A 22,896-nucleotide genomic window follows, 5' to 3' on the forward strand; every position below is an offset into this window, starting at 1 on the left:
ACCAGTTCACGCCCTGTTTTAGGTCCATGCCTGGAAGGAGCAGTATCCACTGACATCTGCTTGTTCACTCTAGACCCCCTGCATGACGCTTAATTTATCACCGTGAAATTGCAACCTTCTCTATTTGCAAACATAATTCCACTGATTGTGATAACTCCTAGTTTTGTAGTATGACTTAACTGCACCCAGAAGCTTTCCAGTGAGCCGCTAATCCTTATATCACTGCAAATCATCACATTGATAAATGCCTGACCTGATTTTTGTTTATTTTTCTTTTTTTAATATGAAAATTACTTAAGTGACACATGTTCCTGAGTTTTCTATCATGTATTTTGTAATGTGCCGAAAAAAAGAATGTTTTAAACCATTACAATTGTAAGGAAACAAGTAGGCTGTTTTACCTCTGCACAGACCGCAAGCGGCTCCACCCTTACTTACAAGGTGTTGAGTGTGTTACAGACAAGTTTAGCATCTGTGTGAAGCCGTGATAAATGCTGCACTACATGATAGTCTAGCTGTCATTCGCATACATCATGCAGTTGTAAAGTTACCTCTTTCATTTGGTCTCAATTGTTTCTATGACAGCGCAAGCTCAGGAACGTGCACAAATATGCAACCATGTTTGTAACAATGTTCTGCATCTAGTGCTCAATATGTCTGCGCACATCAGTATGCTTTCATAGAGACCAAGAGAGACCAATATAAATAAAATACTATATTGGAACCATATTTTATTTGGACTCCGCTGTGCCTTTTTTTAATTCTAAGCTTTCTGTATAAATTGTTGGGTTTAAAACTGCATTTTAAATACAAGCTAGAACATTTCGGCATTTGTCATTTTAACCCTTTGGCTGCCAGAAAAGTGATACAGCATGTTCCTGCGAAAGGAGTTGGGTGGCTTCCCTGGCAGCCAAGAGGTTAATTCCCTTGAAATTCTTCCTCACTCTCCCGCTGCACCTCACCCTAATACATTGAATGGATCCGCTTTACTTGCCTGTTAATCGCACTAATTATTTGCATGCCTTTTTGCTGTGCTCCCTCTTGTCTGTGCAGGAATCTCATACCTAAAGAAGCCGGCAGTGTTTCTCTCCGTATGAATCAGGTTGAAGAACTGTGAGTAGCAGTCACCCACCTATTGCCATCTCATTGTCTTTATGGGTGCTGCATGTTCTATACGCTTCTGGAAATATAGTCATTAAGGGTTGTTATAATTTCTACAAGGCTTAAATTCAAGAAAGTATACAGTTTATTTAACTTGTAACATTTCTAAAAGCCAAAACTAGTGAGAGAAATGTATTCCCTTGATAACTAGTGTTATGGTTACGGTCAGGGGTGTGTTCTAGTGAGAGATTTATTCCCTTGATAACTAGTGTTATTGTACGGTAAGTGGTGTGTACTAGTGAGAGATTTATTCCCTTGATAACTAGTGTTATGGTATGGTCAGGAGTTTTGTGAAGATGTCTAGTATTGAATAGATCATGTTAAACAAACAATTCTGGTTCAAACTGCACTTTCTAATGGTCTTGTCTGTATTTAATACTTAGATTATCTTGAATAGATTAGGATGACTTTTTACATTCTTTAAATGTTTATCAATATGTAAATATGTACAGAAACCACTACCTGCCATAACATTTTAATTTACAGCCTTGGTATATGGGCAGCTTGGCCCATGTCACATTATATTGCTATACTCTTGTGCCGGATTTACAGTTAAAATCAAATTACTGTTCCTCTTTATGAAAATAAAATAATTTAGCATCATGTATTTTTGTGCAAGTAAATTTAAAAGAAATGTAGTACATCAAAAGAATTTAGATGATGCACCCACATTCTAATTCACATATGTTTTAAAAGAACCTTTGTTGTCACTATGTGAACTAAATTATATTTCTTTCTAATGACACAATGAGTCAACGGATCATATAATTACTATTGGAATATTCATCTCCTGGCCAGCAGGAGGCGGCAAAGAGCACCACAGCAAACCTGTTTAATATCACCTCCCTTCTATCCAACCCCAGTCATTCTCTTTGCCTACTTTAGTGTAAGGAAGTGGTAACGTTACTCCAGTGTTTCCTGGAGTACGGTGTCCTTAGTGAGCCACAATAGTGTGAAGAAAGTAGTTCCGGCAACGTTTCAGCTCTTAGCAGAGCCTTTGTCAAGGTATTACCCTTGACAAGCGAAAAACCAGGCAGGACTGCAAGGCATTGCATGAAATCAGGTGCGTGCTTTATTGGAAAACAGCTTAAAAACCATCCATAACAGAGCCTGACAGCTCCAAGTCAAAGTGTCTTACGCGTTTCGGCTTTGGTTAGCCTTACTCATAGGTATTACCCTTGTAAGGAATAGACAAAAGCTTAGACTTAAACCACACATTTGCATACCAAGATTTCAGCCATAAAGCTCTTCGAGCCAGAATGGCAAAACTAGAAATCTTTTCTCCCAACTTGATAACGTGAAGGGAAGCATCAAAAATTAAATAATTGGCCAATTTAAGAGCCCTGATCCTGTCCTGGATCTCTTCAAGGGGAATGTCTGTTTGAAAGCAATCAGACAACGCATCAAACCAGTATGCCTCCGCCGCGCTAGAAATGGTAGCAATACACACCACAGGTTGCCATTGTAAACCCTGGTAAACATACATTTTCTTAAGAAAAACCTCCAGTTTCTTATCCATAGGGTCCTTAAAAGAACAGCTATCCTCTATGGGAATAGTAGTTTTCTTAGCTAAAGTGGACCACCTTGGGGACCGTTTGCCAAGACTCCTTGATAGTCATCAATGTGTTATGAGCTGTTTATTATATTTTCATTTTTTTATATGTTTAACCAAACTTTTCCTTTTCTTTTACTGAACTCTTCTCTGAAACTGCAGATATATTACTTCTGTATTTTCTAATAAGTGATGTATCTTTAACAACTTACTTTTAGCCTAATAAGTATGTATCAGTACATCTTAAAGTTATGGCTTCTCCCATACAAAGTTTTCTAAATATCTGAAACTCAAGGTAAAATCCAAGGCTTCTCTGTACAGTATCAGCTTCTCAATCCAATTAGCACTTATTCCAGACAATGGAACAGGGATTACGAGGATCTGTCTCCGCTAATTCATTTGGATCAGATGACAAGAGATTCTCTTCCCTGGTGGTTGTCTCAAGATCATCTCTCCCAGGGAACCTGTTTTCGCAGACCTATCTGGGTGATAGTGACTACGGACGGCAGCCTGACGGGTTGGGAGCAGTCTGGGGCCTTCTAAGGGCTCAGGGGACATGGACTCAGGAAGAATCTGTTCTCCCCATAAACATTCTAGAGCTAAGAGCAATCTTCAATGCTCTTCTGGCCTGGCCTCAGTTAGCTTCTGCCCGGTTTATCAGATTTCAGTCGGACAACATAACCTCAATGGCTTACACAACCATTAGGGTGGAACTCTGAGTTCTTTGGCCATAAAAGAGGTGTCCAATATTATTCAGTGGGCGGAGACCCACAACTGTTTATTTGCGATCCACATTCCAGGAGTGGACAATTGGGAAGCGGATTTTCTGAGCATACAGACCTTTCACCTGGGGGAATTGGAATTGCATCTGGAAGTGTTTTCCAACTTGATTCTCAAATGGGGACAGCTGAATTTCGATCTCATGGCATCTCGTCAGAATGCCAAGCTCCCGAGGTACGGGCCGAGGTCCAGGGACCCTCAGGCCGTTCTGATAGATGCTCTGGTAGTGACTTGCAATTTCAATCTTGCATACCTATTTCCTCTGTTCGCTCTCCTTGCTCGGGTCATTGCTCGGATCAAGCAAGAGAAGGGCATCAGTGATTCTCATTGCTCCGGCGTGGCCTCGCAGGATTTGGTATGCAGACCTAGTGGAGATGTCATCTCTCCCTCTTTGGAAACTTCCTCTAAGAAAGGACCTTCTACTTCAAGGGCCCTTCCTTCATCCAAATCTAGTTTCTGAAGCTGACTGCTTGGAGATTGAACGCTTAATTTTATCTAAGCGTGGTTTTTCAGATCAGGTAATTGAAACTATGATTCAGGCTCGCAAGCCTGTTACCAGGAAAATTTACCATAAGATTTGGCGTAAATATCTGTATTGGTGCGATTACAAAGGATACTCTTGGAGTAGAGTTCGGATTCCTAGGATTTTATCCTTTCTCCAAGAGGGTTTGGAGAAAAGGTTATCAGCAAGCTCCTTGAATGGTCAAATTTCTGCCTTATCTATTTTGCTAAACGTCTGGCAGAGGTACCAGATAAAGGAAAAAGAAAACAAAAAAGAGCAACCTCGATTCAAGCAGTATTTATTGTACTTTGACAGATGAATAGATGCAGGGTAAGTAATACACTCACCGGAAGAATAAAACCAACATGCACGTAGAAATTAAAGTTGACAAAACAGGAACAGCGGGGTATACCGATATAAATCTCCACTTCTGACCTGCAGTAGCTAATAGGACTTTAAAATGTATATCGCTCATACATAAGAAAAGAAGCACCTCAACGCGTTTCCCCCGTCTGAGCGGACGGGCTTTTTCAAGAGGAATTATAGTAATGACCTATCTCCATGGTGTGACCCCTATATACCTTTGTTGATTTCAAAGACATAGGAAGCACCTGTGCAATTTACCTGGGCCACACCTACAAAGATACGTCATTAATTCAAAAAACTAACACCAAAACATATATCATCCTTAGGTGTTAATACACTGATATAAGTTATTAGGAATATTATGCAAATACAACCATATAAAAAACACATCTATATACAATTCAAATCATGTAAAGATTACCTGAAATAAATATGGAATATGGATGATATATGTTTTGGTGTTAGTTTTTTGAATTAATGACGTATCTTTGTAGGTGTGGCCCAGGTAAATTGCACAGGTGCTTCCTATGTCTTTGAAATCCACAAAGGTATATAGGGGTCACACCATGGAGATAGGTCATTACTATAATTCCTCTTGAAAAAGCCTGTCCGCTCAGACGGGGGAAACGCGTTGAGGTGCTTAATTTCTTATCTATGAGCGATATACATTTTAAAGTCCTATTAGCTACTGCAGGTCAGAAGTGGGAAATGGAGATTTATATCGGTATACCCCGCTGTACCTGTTTTGTCAACGTTAATTTCTACGTGCATGTTGGTTTTATTCTTCCGGTGAGTGTATTACTTACCCTGCATCTATTCATCTGTCAAAGTACAATAAATACTGCTTGAATCGAGGTTGCGCTTTTTTGTTTTCTTTTTCCATTATATGTTTCCGTTGGCTGTGGAGAGAACACAGCTTCTGAACAACTGCACCTCTGCCTCCGTAGTTGATTCGGAGTGACGTCACCTTTTGACACTCTTGTATGGTCTCAGAGTACGTGGAGTATAGCGGATACAGACCAGCACTAGCTCCTTCCTCACCGGGTAACATCTAAACCCATTTATTGACAAACATTCTTGACTAAATTTTCCGGTGAAAGAGTGCTTCACAGTACTTGAGACTAGAATTCTGCTGTCCATGTTATTGCAAACTTTACGCTGGACATTTTAATTATTATAATTTACATTGTATGTGAATCACTTTGTGGCCATCTGGCTTTTTGAAGCGGATTATAACAATGGTTATTTATTTAAATTGTCACTAGCAAAAGAGCTTTCCTTATAAGGTCTTTTTAGCATGTTTTAATATTGTCACATTTTGAACAATATATCAATGAGGGTGTTCTAGCGCAGAAAGTTTTTCTTTTTGGGTTTTTTACAGAGGTACAAGATGTTCAACCTTCTGTCAAGCCTTGGCCAGACTGGAGTCTTAATCTTGTTCTTAAGGTTCTTCAGCAGGCTCCTTTTGAACCTATGCATTCCTTAGATATTAAGTTGTTATCTTGGAAGGTTTTGTTTCTTGTTGCTATTTCTTCTGCTCGTAAAGTCTCTGAACTCTCGGCTTTACAGCATGAGTCTCCCTATCTTATCTTTCACTAGGATAAGGTTGTTTTACATACTAAATTGGGTTTTCTTCCTAAAGTAGTTTCAGATCGGAACATTAATCAGGAGATTGTTGTTCCTCCTTTATGTCCTAATCCTCCTTCTCATAAGGAACGTCTTCTGCACAACCTAGACGTGGTTCGTGCTCTGAAATTCTATTTACAGGCGACTAAGGATTTTCGTCAGTCTTCTGCTCTGTTTGTAGTTTTCTCTGGGAAACGTAAGGGGCAGAAAGCTACGGCTACTTCTTTCTTTGTGTCTGAAGAGTATAATTTGCTTCGCCTATGAAACTGCTGGACAGCAGCCTCCTGAGAAGGTTACAGCTCATTCTACAAGGGCTGTTTCCTCTTCCTGGGCATTCAAAAATGAAGCTTCTGTAGAACAGATTTGCAAGGCTGCAACTTAGTCCTCTCTACATACTTTATCAAAATTCTAGAAGTTTGAGACTTTTGCCTCGGCTGAGGCTTCCTTTGGGAGAATGGTTCTTCAAGCAGTGGTGCCTTCTGTTTAGGTTCCCTGTCTTGTCCCTCCCTTATCATCTGTGTCCTCTAGCTTGGGTATTGATTCCCAATAGTAATTAGATGATCAGTGGATTCATTGTGTCATTAGAAAGAAAATTAAATTTATGCTTACCTGATAAATTTATTTATTTCTTGACACGATGAGTCCACAGCCCGCCCTGTTTTTGATGACCGGATATTTTTTGTTAGGTTATAAATCTCGGGCACCTCTGCACCTTGTTGCTTCCTTTCTCTCCTTTACTTCGGTTGAATGACTGGGGTTGGATAGAAGGGAGGTGTAATTTAACAGCTTTGCTGTGGTGCTCTTTGCCGCCTCCTGCTGGCCAGGAGGTGAATATCCCAATAGTAATTAGATGATCCCGTGGACTCATTGTGTCAAGAAATAAATACATTTATTAGGTAAGCATAAATTTTGTTTTGTGGAAATGGTAGAGTACAGCCACTGCACATAACATGTGATAGTTTATACAAGGGGGATTATGGGATTTGTTTATAGAGCAACATGAATACACTTCATTCTATTAGTGGCCAGATAAGCAGTGGGGTTGGCTTCTTTGGTGGGTGTGGTTTTAAGTCTGTTTTGCATACAATTTTATATGATTCTTCTATAATAGTATTGCACCACTACCCTTAGTAATTTATGTAGTAAGGCAAATGGAGTCCTAGTTTATGGCTGAGAGTGAAAAAAACTTATGACCCTAGATAATAGCGATATTTTACAATCCAATGAACGCTCTAATATCCTATAAATGATCTCACAAATCCAATAGTGATGCTAAAATGGGAATTGCTTTTGCTGTGGATCCTGTAGTTGGTTTCAGCTTAGTTTTATGCAGCTGTAGCGCTTTAGGATGGTCTGTTACTGTAATAGCCTGTAGTATAGGTGACTATAGGAACTGAGTGAAGATGCAGCTTATAGGCAGCTGTAGTGCTTTGGTGTGGTCTGTTTCTGTAATAGTCTGTAGTATGGGCTGGTGAAGATGCAGCTTATAGGCAGCTGTAATGCTTTGGTGTGGTCTGTTACTGTAATAGCCTGTAGTATAGGCAGCTATAGTGCTTTGGTGTGGTCTGTTACTGTAATAGCCTGTAGTATAGGCAGCTATAGTGCTTTGGTGTGGTCTGTTACTGTAATTGCCTGTAGTATAGGCAGCTGTAGTGCTTTGGTGTGGTCTGTTACTGTAATAGCCTGTAGTATGGGCTGGTGAAGATGCAGCTTATAGGCAGCTATAGTGCTTTGGTGTGGTCTGTTACTGTAATAGCCTGTAGTGTGGGCAGCTATAGTGCTTTGGTGTGGTCTGTTACTGTAATAGCCTGTTGTATGGGCTGGTGAAGATGCAGCTTGGTGGTTACAGACTAAAGAACTTTCATGTAAATCGGAAGCTGATGCCTCAAATCTATTGATCTGATCTTGAAAGAAAAAGAAAATTCCCCATGAACAGAGGTTTGCAGACAGGTCATTCATTGGTCTTCCACCTCTGTGGATCACTTTTAGGGCGAATTCTGCCTAAATCAGAGCTCCCCTAAAAGCGGTGACCCATGTTAAATTCATAAACCATATCATCCAAGAGGACGCTGGGTAGATTTGAGATGTTGGCCTCTGATAACCATAAATTAGTTTATATGCAGTGCTGAGTTTTCTCCTTTTATTATGTAGGTATCACAACATACTGGAAATGGGAGAGAAGCGTAAGGATATGCTGGAGAAGAGCTGCAAGAAGTTTATGTTGTTCCGTGAGGCGAATGAGTTGCAGCAGTGGATTAACGAGAAGGAAGCGGCACTCACCAATGAGGAGGTGGGCGCTGACTTGGAGCAAGTGGAAGTTCTACAGAAGAAGTTTGATGATTTCCAGAAGGTGAGCTCTATGGCTTCTTATCTGTCAGACTGTTCCAAACAGAATAAGCAAATAAAAAAGAGTTGGCCTTAAAGGGACAGTCTAGACCAAATTAAACATTCATGATTCAGATAGGACATGCAATTTTAAACAACTTAACAATTCACTTTTATCATCAAATTTGCTTTATCTTGGTATTTGTTGAAAGCTAAACCTGGGTAGACTCATATGCTAATTTTTAAGTCCTTGACAACAGCGCTAGTTCATGTGGGCAATATAGATAACATTGCTTACTCCCGTGGAGTTATTTATGATTCAGCACTGATTGGCTAAAATGCAAGTCTGGAAAAATAACTGAAATAAGGGGCAGTCTGCAGAGGCTTAGTTAGATACAAGGTAATCACAGAGGTAAAAAGTGTATTAATATAACCGTATTGGTTATGCAAAACTGGGGAATCGGTAATACAGGGATTATCTATCTTTTCATACAATAACAATTCTGGAGTTTACTTTCCCTTTAACATATCTTTTCTGTGCAAATGTCCCTTTTCTGAAGGTTTTTAGTACTCTGGGGGAAGGTATTTTTAGTATCTTCTGGTGAGATCTATGTCAGCTGGCTTCTCTCTAGAGTGATGTGTAATTGGATTCTTCGGTTTTAGGATTTGAAAGCGAATGAATCCCGCCTGAAGGACATTAATAAGGTGGCTGATGACCTAGAATCTGAAGGGCTGATAACTGAGGAGGTACAAGCAGTGCAGCAGCAGGTGGGTCATGGACAACAGTATATGATGTTTTCTATAATGTATATGTGACCGTTAATATTTACTTACAAAAACATTTGACACTAAGGGCCAGATTACAAGTGAAGCACTAATTTATCGCGCACGTAAACGGGCAATTTTCCCCCCACAAAATAATAAATACAAAAAGCAGTTTAAGGGGTTAAAGTTGGCAGGAGTGGGGTGTTAGAAAATAAAAAGGTTTGTTTACATAGTGGTCTATGAGAACTGTGAGTTTCCTGTTTAAAAAAAAATAAAAAATAAAAAATTATATATATATATATAATATATTTATATTATTATTATTGGGGGGTTTTCTATATTGTAACAGCCATTCCTCCCCAAAAAAAAGTTTTCTGTAGATAGGGAACCCCCTTACCTTCCACACCACCCATGGCAGCACAACTGTGTCACTGATCTGCCTTCCTATGGTAATGGGAGCACAATGAACACTCCTTACCATATGAAGGCAGATGCTTATTACTTCTGACTGTGGTCTTAGCTTTCTGAGCTGACAACCGTGACCGCAGCATGACGTAGAAGGTTGGACATAGGTACTACATCAACACGCTGGGCAAAGTACCCTGTGACTAGTACCTGATGGCTTAAGGGGTTAGTGGTTCTTTAAACCTATTTCAGCACATTTACTACTGCACACCACTATACAGACTACATGTCCCTTTAGTACCTGGTTGACAGTTAAATTAATATTGGTTTAAAGGGACAGACGTCATGCCTGAAATGAGTATATATTTAGCACCAGATGATTAACTCCAGGCCTGTGCTCTCTTAGGTTTAGATAAATTACATTATATTGTCTTTATTACAGATTAATATGTTATTAGTTTAGTGCACATTTTTATTGGTGTTTCTCTCCATTTCAGGAGGTGTACGGAATGCCAAGGGTAAGTGCTGATACAGTGCAGATCACTTTATGTAAAGCTCAGGTTGCATCCAGAGTATTAACGTTGTATAACTCTCTACTTCTTTACCCGCAGGATGAAGCGGACTCTAAATCTGCCTCTCCATGGAAGGTGAGTGGTTTTGTTTCATAAATAGCTGAATTGATAAATATGTGTTGCTAGATGCCTGGAAATTGGCCATCTGTAATCCTATGAAGTCACAGCTTTATATATAATTAGGGGCTAAGTAGTACTGAGTATATCATTATAAATTACCCCTGACTTGCCTGTGGGTCTGAGTTACATGTCATGTAAGTAATATATGGATATACATTGTAGCTTAACGATCTAATCTAATAAAGCTATGTCTTTGTCGTTACAGTCTATACGCACTGCAGTGCACGCTGTGGCCACGTTTAACTCTATAAAGGTATAATCTCATTCTATACTTCTTGTGCGGCTCACGTGGCCGCCTGTTTGCCTTTTAATGCTTTCTCTGCCTTATGAGAACTTTATTCTATTTGCATTAAATCATATTACTCATTCTACCTACCCTTTTCACATATTACCATCTTAGTTTAATTTAATTTTTAATTTTACTTTGCTGCTTTTCCCAGGATCTGAATGAGCGCTGGAGATCTCTACAGCAGCTGGCAGAGGAAAGGAGCCAGCTCTTGGGCAGTGCCCATGAAGTACAGAGGTTCCACAGGTAATTGTGCCAGCATGAGGTGGTGTTTTTGTACAAATTCTGTTTGTAACATGCATACTTGGCAACCACTGTCCGATTCGTAATGCAAACCTCATAACCCAGCATAGCACCCTAGCAGATGCCATAAGCAGCTCTCCTACTGGTGTACCTAGGGCAAATATTACCTAGAAAAGACGCAGTTGTGCTGTTAAGGGTCACCCTCCTACCCATAACACCCAGTCATTCAACCGAAAGGAAATGGGGAAAAAAGGAATAACACAAGGTGTAGAGATGCCTGAGGTTTAGACGAAAAATAACGGTCTTAAATTAAAGGTAGGGGTCGTGGACTCGCCATATCCGGAAATAAATAAATTTATCAGGTAAGCATAAATTTTGTTTTCTTTCCTAATATATGGTGAGTCCACAACATCCTCAATTACTAGTGGGAAGCAATACCGAAGCTAAAGGACACAGATGACTTAGGAGGGATAATAAGACAGGCAGACCTAAACAGAAGGCAGCACCGCTTGAAGAACCTTTCTCTCAAAGGAAGTCTCGGCCGAGACAAAAAGAATCAAATTTGGAAAAAGTTGCAGCCGTGCAAATCTGTTCCACAGAAGCTTCATTTCTCCAACATAGGTGTGTCCGGTCCACGGCGTCATCCTTACTTGTGGGATATTCTCTTCCCCAACAGGAAATGGCAAAGAGCCCAGCAAAGCTGGTCACATGATCCCTCCTAGGCTCCGCCTTCCCCAGTCATTCTCTTTGCCGTTGCACAGGCAACATCTCCACGGAGATGGCTCAGAGTTTTTTGGTGTTTAAATGTAGTTTTTATTCTTCTATCAAGAGTTTGTTATTTTAAAATAGTGCTGGTATGTACTATTTACTCTGAAACAGAAAAGAGATGAAGATTTCTGTTTGTAAGAGGAAAATGATTTTAGCAACCGTTACTAAAATCGATGGCTGTTTCCACACAGGACTGTTGAGAGGAATTAACTTCAGTTGGGGGAAACAGTGAGCAGACTTTGGCTGCTTGAGGTATGACACATTTCTAACAAGACTTGGTAATGCTGGAAGCTGTCATTTTCCCTATGGGATCCGGTAAGCCATTTTCTTAATTTTCAATATAAGAATAAAAGGGCTTCACAAGGGCTTTAAAGACTGGTAGACATTTTTCTGGGCCAAAACGATTACTATATAAGCATATTTAATGGTTTATAACTTTGGAGAGTTATTTTAATCTTGGCAATTTTGTTAAAAAAACGGCAGGCACTGTATTGGACACCTTTTTCACTGAGGGCCTTTTCTAGTCATAGGCAGAGCCTCATTTTCGCGCCACTAATGCGCAGTTGTTTTTGAGAAGCAAGGCATGCAGATGCATGTGTGAGGAGCTCAGATCCACTGAAAAAGCTTATTGAAGGCGTCATTTGGTATCGTATTCCCCTCTGGGCTTGGTTGGGTCTCAGCAAAGCAGATACCAGGGACTGTATAGGGGTTAAATGTAAAAACGGCTCCGGTTCCGTTATTTTAAGAGTTAAAGCTTTCAAATTTGGTGTGCAATACTTTTAAGGCTTTATGACACTGTGGTGAAATTTTGGTGAATTTTGAACATTTCCTTCATACTTTTGCGTATATTCAGTAAAAAAGTGTGTTCAGTTTAAAATTTAAAGAGACAGTAACGGTTTTATTTTAAAACTTTTTTTGTGCTTTGTTATCAAGTTTATGCCTATTAACATGTCTGAACTATCAGATAGACGATGTTCTGTATGTTCGGAAGCCAAGGTTCCTATCCATTTAAATATATGTGATGAATGTGACAAACAAAGTAGGGACAATGATGCCACTGATAATAATGTTGCCCAAAATGATTCCTTAAGTGAGGGGAGTAAGCATGGTACTGCATCATCTCCTATGTCTACACCAGTCTTGCCCACTCAGGAGGCCCCTAGTGCATCTAGTGCGCCAATCCTCCTTACTATGCAACAATTAACGGCTATAATGGATAATTCTATTAAAAACATTTTAGCCAAAATGCCCACTTATCAGCGAAAGCGCGACTGCTCTGTTTTAGATACTGAAGAGCATAAGGACGCTGATGATAATGGTTCTGACATGCCCTCACACCAGTCTGAAGGGGCTAGGGAGGTTTTGTCTGAGGGAGAAATTTCAGATTCAGGAAAAATTTCTCAACAAGCTGAACCTGACGTTATTACATTTAAATTTAAATTGGAACATCTCCGCGCTCTGCTTAAGGAGGTGTTATCTACTCTGGATGATTGTGACAATTTGGTCATTCCAGAGAAATTATGTAAGATGGACAGGTTCCTAGAGGTCCCGGTGCCCCCCGAAGCTTTTCCTATACCCAAGCGGGTGGCGGACATTGTAAATAAAGAATGGGAAAGGCCCGGCATACCTTTTGTCCCTCCCCCTATATTTAAGAAATTATTTCCTATGGTCGACCCCAGGAAGGACTTATGGCAGACAGTCCCCAAGGTCGAAGGAGCGGTTTCTACTCTAAACAAACGCACCACTATCCCTATAGAAGATAGATGTGCTTTCAAAGATCCTATGGACAAAAAATTAGAGGGTTTGCTTAAAAAGATGTTTGTTCAGCAAGGTTACCTTCTACAACCAATTTCATGCATTGTTCCTGTCACTACAGCAGCGTGTTTCTGGTTCGAGGAACTAGAAAAGTCGCTCAATCAAGCATCTTCTTATGAGGAGGTTATGGACAGAGTTCAAGCACTTAAGTTGGCTAACTCTTTTACCTTAGACGCCACTTTGCAGTTAGCTAGATTAGCGGCGATAAATTCAGGTTTTGCTATTGTGGCGCGCAGAGCGCTTTGGCTGAAGTCTTGGTCGGCGGATGTGTCCTCCAAGAACAGATTGCTTAACATCCCTTTCAAGGGGAAAACGCTGTTTGGCCCTGACTTGAAAGAGATTATTTCAGACATCACTGGGGGAAAGGGCCACGCCCTTCCTCAGGATAGGTCTTTTAAGGCTAAAAATAAAACAAATTTTCGTCCCTTTCGCAGAAACGGACCAGCCTCAAATTCTACATCCTCTAAGCAAGAGGGTAATTCTTCTCAAACCAAGCCAGCCTGGAGACCGATGCAAGGCTGGAATAAAAGTAAGCAGGCCAAGAAGCCCGCTACAGCTACCAAGACAGCATGAGATGCTGGCCCCCGATCCGGGACCGGATCTGGTGGGGGGCAGACTCTCTCTCTTCGCTCAGGCTTGGGCAAGAGATGTTCAGGATCCTTGGGCGCTAGAAATAGTTTCTCAAGGTTATCTCCTGGAATTCAAGGAACTACCCCCAAGGGGAAGGTTCCACAGGTCTCAATTGTCTTCAGACCAAATAAAAAGACAGGCATTCTTACATTGTGTAGAAGACCTGTTAAAAATGGGAGTGATTCATCCTGTTCCATTAGGAGAACAAGGGATGGGGTTTTACTCCAATCTGTTCATAGTTCCCAAAAAAAGAGGGAACATTCAGGCCAATTTTGGATCTCAAGATCCTAAACAAATTTCTCAAGGTCCCATCGTTCAAGATGGAAACCATTCGGACAATTCTTCCTACCATCCAGGAAGGTCAATTCATGACCACGGTGGATTTAAAGGATGCGTATCTACATATTCCTATCCACAAGGAACATCATCGGTTCCTAAGATTCGCCTTTCTGGACAAGCATTACCAGTTTGTGGCACTCCCATTCGGACTAGCCACTGCTCCAAGAATTTTCACAAAGGTACTAGGGTCCCTTCTAGCGGTGCTAAGGCCAAGGGGCATTGCAGTAGTACCCTACTTGGACGACATTCTGATTCAAGCGTCGTCTCTGCCACAAGCAAAGGCTCATACGGACATTGTCCTAGCCTTTCTCAGATTTCACGGGTGGAAAGTGAACGTAGAAAAAAGTTCTCTATTCCCGTCAACAAGGGTTCCCTTCTTGGGAACAATAATAGACTCCTTGGAAATGAAGATTTTTCTGACAGAAGCCAGAAAATCAAAACTTCTAAGCTCTTGTCAAGTACTTCATTCTGTTCTTCTTCCTTCCATAGCGCAGTGCATGGAAGTAATAGGTCTGATGGTTGCGGCAATGGACATAGTTCCTTTTGCGCAAATTCATCTAAGACCATTACAACTGTGCATGCTCAGACAGTGGAATGGGGATTATAAAGATCTGTCCCCGACGATCCAAGTAGATCAGAGGACCAGAGATTCACTCCGTTGGTGGCTGACCCTGGACAACCTGTCCCAAGGGATGAGCTTCAGAAGACCAGAGTGGGTCATTGTAACGACCAACGCCAGCCTGGTGGGCTGGGGCGCGGTCTGGAAACACCTGAAAGCTCAGGGTCTATGGTCTCGGGAAGAATCTCTTCTCCCGATAAACATTCTGGAACTGAGAGCGATATTCAATGCTCTCAAGGCTTGGCCTCAACTAGAAAAGGCCAAATTCATAAGGTTTCAATCAGACAACATGACGACTGTTGCATATATCAACCATCAGGGGGGAACAAGGAGTACCCTGGCGATGGAAGAAGTGACCAAAGTAATTCACTGGGCGGAGCTTCACTCCTGCCACTTGTCTGCAATCCACATCCCAGGAGTGGAAAATTGGGAAGCGGATTTTCTGAGTCGTCAGACATTTCATCCGGGGGAGTGGGAACTCCATCCGGAAATCTTTGCCCAAATAACTCAATTGTGGGGCATTCCAGACATGGATCTGATGGCGTCTCGTCAGAACTTCAAAGTTCCTTGCTACGGGTCCAGATCCAGGGATCCCAAGGCGACTCTAGTAGATGCACTAGTAGCGCCCTGGACCTTCAACCTAGCTTATGTGTTCCCACCGTTTCCTCTCATTCCCAGGCTGGTAGCCAGGATCAATCAGGAGAGGGCTTCGGTGATCTTGATAGCTCCTGCGTGGCCACGCAGAACTTGGTATGCAGACCTGGTGAATATGTCATCGGCTCCACCATGGAAGCTACCTTTGAGACGGGACCTTCTTGTTCAAGGTCCGTTCGAACATCCGAATCTGGCATCACTCCAACTGACTGCTTGGAGATTGAACGCTTGATTTTATCAAAGCGTGGGTTCTCAGATTCTGTCATTGATACTCTTATTCAGGCTAGAAAGCCTGTCACTAGAAAAATTTACCATAAAATATGGAAAAAATATATCTGTTGGTGCGAATCGAAAGGATTCCCATGGAACAGGGTAAACATTCCTAAGATTCTATCCTTTCTACAAGAGGGTTTGGAGAAAGGATTATCTGCAAGTTCTTTGAAGGGACAGATTTCTGCTTTATCTGTTTTACTTCACAAAAAGCTGGCGGCTGTGCCAGATGTTCAGGCTTTTGTTCAGGCTCTGGTTAGAATCAAGCCTGTTTACAAACCTTTGACTCCTCCTTGGAGTCTCAATTTAGTTCTTTCAGTTCTTCAAGGGGTTCCGTTTGAACCCTTACATTCCGTAGATATTAAGTTATTATCTTGGAAAGTTTTGTTTTTGGTTGCAATTTCTTCTGCTAGAAGAGTTTCAGAGTTGTCTGCTCTGCAGTGTTCTCCTCCAGAACAAAAAAATATTAACCAGGAGATAGTTGTGCCTTCTTTGTGTCCGAATCCAGTTTCAAAGAAGGAACGTTTGTTGCACAATTTGGATGTAGTTCGTGCTCTAAAGTTCTATTTAGAGGCTACAAAGGATTTTAGACAAACATCTTCCTTGTTTGTTGTTTATTCTGGTAAAAGGAGAGGTCAAAAAGCAACTTCTACCTCTCTCTCTTTTTGGCTTAAAAGCATCATCAGATTGGCTTATGAGACTGCCGGACGGCAGCCTCCTGAAAGAATCACAGCTCATTCCACTAGGGCTGTGGCTTCCACATGGGCCTTCAAGAACGAGGCTTCTGTTGATCAGATATGTAAGGCAGCGACTTGGTCTTCACTGCACACTTTTACCAAATTTTACAAATTTGATACTTTTGCTTCTTCTGAGGCTATTTTTGGGAGAAAGGTTTTGCAAGCCGTGGTGCCTTCCATCTAGGTGACCTGATTTGCTCCCTCCCATCATCCGTGTCCTAAAGCTTTGGTATTGGTTCCCACAAGTAAGGATGACGCCGTGGACCGGACACACCTATGTTGGAGAAAACAGAATTTATGTTTACCTGATAAATTACTTTCTCCAACGGTGTGTCCGGTCCACGGCCCGCCCTGGTTTTTTTAATCAGGTCTGATGATTTATTTTCTCTAACTACAGTCACCACGGTATCATATGATTTCTCCTATGCAAATATTCCTCCTTTACGTCTGTCGAATGACTGGGGTAGGCGGAGCCTAGGAGGGATCATGTGACCAGCTTTGCTGGGCTCTTTGCCATTTCCTGTTGGGGAAGAGAATATCCCACAAGTAAGGATGACGCCGTGGACCGGACACACCGTTGGAGAAAGTAATTTATCAGGTAAACATAAATTCTGTTTTTTGAAAGCCCAAAAAGAGGAGACAGCCCTTGTGGAATGAGCTGTAATTCTCTCAGGAGGCTGCTGACCAGCAGTCTCATTAGCTAAACTAATTATACTTCTTAACCAGAGAGAAAGAGAAGTAGCAGTAGCTTTCTGAACTTTACGTTTATCAGAAAAAACAAACAAAAAGGGCAGAGGACTGGCGAAACTCCTTAGTCGCCTGTAGATGAAATATTAAAGCACGCACAACATCCAGGTTGTGTAACAAATGTTCCTTATGAGGACATAGAGAAGGAACAACAATTTCCTGATTAATATTTCTGTCCGAAACCACTTTTGGAAGAAAACCAAACTTAATACGAAGAACCGCCTTATCAGCATATAAGATAAGGTGAATCACATTGCAAAGCCGAGAGTTCCGAGACTCTTTGAGCAGAAGAGATGGCAAAAGGAACAAAACCTTCCAAGATAACTAAATATCTATGGAATGCAATGGCTCAAACAAAGCCTGCTGTAAAACTTTAAGAACAAGATTAAGGCTCCAAGGAGGAGCAACAGACTTAAACACAGGCCTGATTCTAACCAGGGCCTGACAAGATTGAACGTCTGGCACATCTGCAAGATGCTTGTGCAACAAGATAAATAAGTCAGAAATCTGACCCTTCAGTGAACTGACTCACAATTCTTTCTCCAGGCCTTCTTGGAGAAAAGACAAAATCCTAGGGATCCTGACTCTACTCCAAGAGTAGCCCTTGGATTCGCACCAATAGCCTGAATCATGGTAACAATGACCGACTAAGAAAAAAACACTCTTAGACAGAACTAGGCTTTCAATCTCAAAGCAGTCAGTTTAAGAGAAATGAGGTTAGGATGATGAAATGGACCCGGAGTCAGAAGGTCCTTCCTCAGAGGCAATCTCCAAGGTAAAAGATGACATTCTTACGAGGTCTGCATACCAGATCCTGCGAGGCCATGCAGGAGCTATTAGAATTACTGATGCTCTCTCCTGTTTGGTACGAGCAATGACTCGTGGAAGGAGAGCAAACGGAAGAAACAGGTATGCTAGACTGAAATCACAAGGGACCGCCAGAGCATCTATCAGGGCGGTCTGCGGATCACTTGATCTTGGATCGTACCTTGGAAGCTTGGCTTTCTGCCATACCATCGTAATCCAATCTGGCACCCCCATTTGAGGGTTAACCTGGAGAACACCTCCGGATGGAGAGCCCACTCCCTGGGATGAAATGTCTGTCTGGTCAGGAAGTCTGCTTCCCAATTGTCCACTCCTGGAATGTGGGTGGCAGACAGCAATTGTGAGCTTCTGCCCACTCAACAATCCGAGCCACCTTCTTCATGGTCAAGGAACTCCGGGTTCCTCCCTGGTAGTTGATGTAAGCCACTGAGGTGATATTGTCCGACTGGAACCTGATAAACTGGGCAAAGGACAACAGAGGCCAAGCTATCAGAGCATAGTAGATTGCTCTCAACTCCAAGGTGTTTGAGGAGATCAGACTCCTTCCAAGTCCATAGTCCCTGTGCCGTGGTTACAATCACCCAGGAAGGTCTCTGGAAGCATGTGCCCTGAGACAGATGCTCCCGAGAAAGCCACCACAAGAGTGTCTCTTGTCTACTGGTCTAGATCTATCCTCTAAGACAGATCTGCATGATTCCTGTTCCATTGTCTGAGCATACATAATTGCAGAGCTCTAAAATGGAATTGAGCAAAGGGAATGATGTCCATGGAAGCGACCATCAGACCAAATACCTCCATACATTGAGCCACTGATGGCCGAACAGTAGACTGCAGAGAGGCAAGAGAAAAGAAATTTGGATTTTCTGATCTCTGCCAGAAATATTTTCATAGATAGGGAATCTGTTATGGTCCCTTAAAAAAAAAAAAAAAAAACTACCCTGAAACAAGGGAACTCTATCCCAGATTCACTTTCCATCCATGGGAACGTAGAAAAGACAACAAGATCTCTGTATGAGTTTGCTTGTTGAAAAGATGGCGCCTGAACCAATATATCATCCAGGTAGGGTGTTGCTGCAATTCCCCGAGCCACAAACTGAAAATGTTTGCCTAGAAAGGCGAATCTCAGGAACTTTTGATGATCCCTGTGAATGGGAACAAGAAGATACGCATTCTTCAGATCTATGTTCGTCATGAACTAACCCTCTTGGACCAACGGAAGAAAGGAACGAATGGTTTTCGTTTTGAAGGACGGTACTCTGAGAAACCTGTTAAGTTCCTTCTTTTTTGGGAAAAGTTCCTTCTTTTTTGGGAACCACAAACAGATTTGAATAGAATCCTAGGCCCTGTTCCCTAACAGGAACTGGAACAATCACTTCCAGGAAGGAAATGTCTTTTTTCTCTGGTCGGCAAATAATCTTGAGAGGTGGAACCTGCCCCTGGGAGGAACATTTTTTAATTCTATTATGTAACCCTGAGATACAATGTCCACAGCCCATGGATCTGGGACATCTCGTACCCAAGCTTGAGAAAAAAGTCTGCTGTGGGTTTCTTAGATTGCTTCCCCTTGTTCCAAAACTGAGTGTATTTCCAAGAAGACTTGGATTGTTCCTGCTTGGAAGAGGGAGAGGAATCCTTTCCTTTGAAGTTACGAAAGGAAGAAAATAACTTTGACACCCTTCAGGTCTGTTCTTCTTGTCTTGTGGTAGAAAAGACCCTTTTCCACCCATAATATCAGAAATTATATCTGCCAGACCAGGACCAAATAAGGTCTTACCCTTGTAAGGAAGTGCCAGAAGCTTGGACTTAGAGGGTAACATCTGCTGACAATGCCCTGCGGGCTAGCACAGCAAAGCTAGATATCTTGGCTCCCAAATTGCATGGAAGCATTAGAATTAAAGGAATAGGCTAGATTGAGAGAGCCTTGATCTTGTCCTGGATCTCCTCTAAAGGAAGCTCTACCTGAAGTGGATCAGATAAGGCATTGAACCAATAAGATGCCGCACTTGGCATAGTGGAAATACAAATTGCAGATTGCCATTGAGGACCTTGATGAACAAACCTCTTCTTCAAATAAGCTTCCAGCCTTTTGTCCAATAGTTCCTTAAAAGAGCAGCTATCCTCTATATGAATAGTAGTTCTCTTAGCCAGAGTAGAAATAGCCCCTTCTACTGTAGGCACCATGCCCCATTAATCTTTAATGGAGTCAGCGACAGGAAACATCTTTTTAAAGACAGGAAACGGGGGGGGGGAAAGGTATCCCTGGCTTCTCCCATTCCTGTGCAATAATCTGTTGCACGGTCTGGAACAGGAAACGCCTCCACAGAGGAAGGAACATCAAAGTATCAAGTTTACTAGATTTGTTAGGGTTGACAACGACTAGAGTATCAGAGTCGTCCAAAGTAGCCAAAACCTCCTTTAACAATACACAAAGGTGTTCCAGCTTAAATCTTAAGGTTCCAACTTCAGCATCAGATGAAGGAATTATACTGTCCGAATCTAAGATTTCACCCTCAGAGGCTACCGACTTATCCTCATCAGAATTATGAGGGAGGGCAACTTGGGTAGCAGATGCTGGAGCAGAAACCTTACTATCTGAATCTCTATTTTTCCTCTTGCATTTTCCCTTTAGCATAGGAAAGGCAGATAATGCCGTAGATACCGCAGAAGATACCTGGGCAGCAAATTCTGCAGGCAAATAAACTCCTCCAGGAGATTGAGAGGAACCGCAGGGCACTGCATGTGACGCCGGTGAGGCTTGGGACGTTTGAGGAGAAAGCTGTGGCATTGCCTGAACAGCATCTTTCTGGGAGATATTAGGCTCAGCAAAAAACTCTGATTTTACACTTTAATGTCATCTCTACACATGATGAACAAAATTGCGTAGGGGTAACAATTTGCTCTTATGTATACCGGTCTTATTTTTAGAGGCTCAGACTCCTGCTCCATTGCAGATATGGCCCCAAAAAAAAGTTTGATTAAAACCAAAAGTAAAATTGTTACTGTTGCTTTAAAGTGAATGTAAATTTTGATGCTAAAGTGCCCGGATTTTAAAAATTCGATTAAAAACAGGGGCACTTTAATTCATCAAAATTTACATTTCACTCATGTTGTGAAAAAAAAACTTGCCTTTTACTCTTGACAGCTGCTCCAGCTTCCTCCGGTCGTCGCAAGCCATTTCTGAAGTCAGAAATGATCAATGGGTCATCCTTCAATCATGGCTTCACCCCGGGGGAATCGGTGTCTGCTTCAACGCCGTGATTGGAGGAAGCCGGATTCCTAATTTTAGACCCAGGAAAGAGGCTTTGCGACGGGTGGAGGAAGCTGGAGCTGCTGTTTTTGAGTAAAAGGTAAGTTTTTTTTTTTGTTGTTTTTTCACAACACGAGTGAAATGTAAATTTTGATTAATTAAAGTGCCCCTGTTTTTAACCGGGCACTTTAGCATCAAAATTTACATTCACTTTAAGAAGAATTTTTTTCGACGCAAATTTTCCAGACCAATATTTGCACACACAAAGTTTAAAAAAAACTACAAGTCTTAATACTAGTTTACCGGCCACCTCTACACCTCAGATTTGCTGAGGTGCTCCTACCTGACCCCTGGGACAAAAATGATATCGCTGTAGAGCAATTAGCTATCAGCGCTCTGAAACTACTCCTACACGAACCGCCGCTCCGTACTGTAGCCTAGAGCGGAGGCGGGTCACATGACCGGCTGAAGGGAACTGCGCCACACACACAAGTGCGTGTTCCCTCTACAGCCACAGCAGCTGTAAAACGGAAGGCTCAGCCTTAGCTAAAACAGAAGCATTGCATCTGGTAAACGCTCTCTCACTAGAAAAAAAAGTTTAAGCACCATTTATTCAAACAGAGTGCCAAACACGACAAATAAGAGCCCTGATTTTACACAGAGTTCCCTTGAAATAAAATGAACCACAGATGAATAAAGATACAAATAGAGTAAACCTTCCACACAGTGACAAAAATTAACCCCTCAGTCTATCACGTCAGTGCCTGCATCCTGCCAACCTTAAATCCTTACTAAAGGATTAATGTGTCCCAAATGTATTAGTCATATACTTGAGAAGTGCAAGCCTCCAGTCCTTAGAAGGCAAAATGCACTTACCTGCAATCTAGCTGTCAGGCAGGACGACGGTTTACACGGTGTGAGAGGACGCCACTACTCGCAGAGACCTGTAGAAAAAGAAAGAACAGAGTAAACCTACTGGGTTTCTGTACTAGGGCAGCAAATATGTAAGGAAAATGCAGCAAGGCCCACCTTACAAGTTCCTAACTACTTTAAAGCCACCACTACCCTACTGAAGGGACTAACGTGGACTACGGCTACACCCAAAAAACTTGCTTGTAGCGAAAGAAATCTAATTTTCTTCAGACACCAGAACTTCATCTCCTCCATTGACAGAGGCAAAGAGAATGACTGGGGGTTATGGGTAGGGGAGTGACACTTATCAGCTTTGCTGTGGTGCTCTTTGCCTCCTCCTGCTGGCCAGGAGTGATATTCCCACTAGTAATTGATAACGTTGTGGACTCGCCATATTTTAGGACACTATCTGGCACATGTCACACAGTGTTATATACACGTTACCTGGTACATTTCAGCAGATATATTTCCTTGTGATAAGTCATTGTGACACATCACACAGTACCATTTTCACTCTGTTGTTGTACATGTAACTTGATGCTTTTGTAGAAATAAGATCACAAATATGCCACATCCAGCAGTTGCTTATTTGCAGCTACACTGGATTTAAACCATTCATGTTATTGAATA

At 41.7% G+C, this 22,896-nt stretch overlaps 1 protein-coding gene across 6 annotated transcripts in view; it reads left to right on the top strand.

Moving 5' to 3' along the window:
• The window catches only part of SPTAN1 (spectrin alpha, non-erythrocytic 1), a 101,731-nt gene that overhangs the window by 58,513 nt on the left and 20,322 nt on the right, over positions 1-22,896 (top strand). For 4 of the 6 annotated variants that reach the window (XM_053696102.1, XM_053696101.1, XM_053696103.1 and 1 more), the window contains 7 exons: positions 1,054-1,113; positions 8,139-8,337; positions 8,976-9,080; positions 9,980-10,000; positions 10,094-10,129; positions 10,380-10,427; positions 10,615-10,706. In XM_053696102.1, coding sequence (XP_053552077.1) covers positions 1,054-1,113; positions 8,139-8,337; positions 8,976-9,080; positions 9,980-10,000; positions 10,094-10,129; positions 10,380-10,427; positions 10,615-10,706 — 561 coding nt within the window. The remainder of the gene's footprint in view (positions 1-1,053; positions 1,114-8,138; positions 8,338-8,975; positions 9,081-9,979; positions 10,001-10,093; positions 10,130-10,379; positions 10,428-10,614; positions 10,707-22,896) is intronic. The other 2 variants (XM_053696105.1, XM_053696106.1) reach the window with 1 other exon arrangement.

Source organism: Bombina bombina, chromosome 12 (assembly GCF_027579735.1).
Source record: "Bombina bombina isolate aBomBom1 chromosome 12, aBomBom1.pri, whole genome shotgun sequence".
Lineage (NCBI taxonomy): Eukaryota > Metazoa > Chordata > Amphibia > Anura > Bombinatoridae > Bombina > Bombina bombina.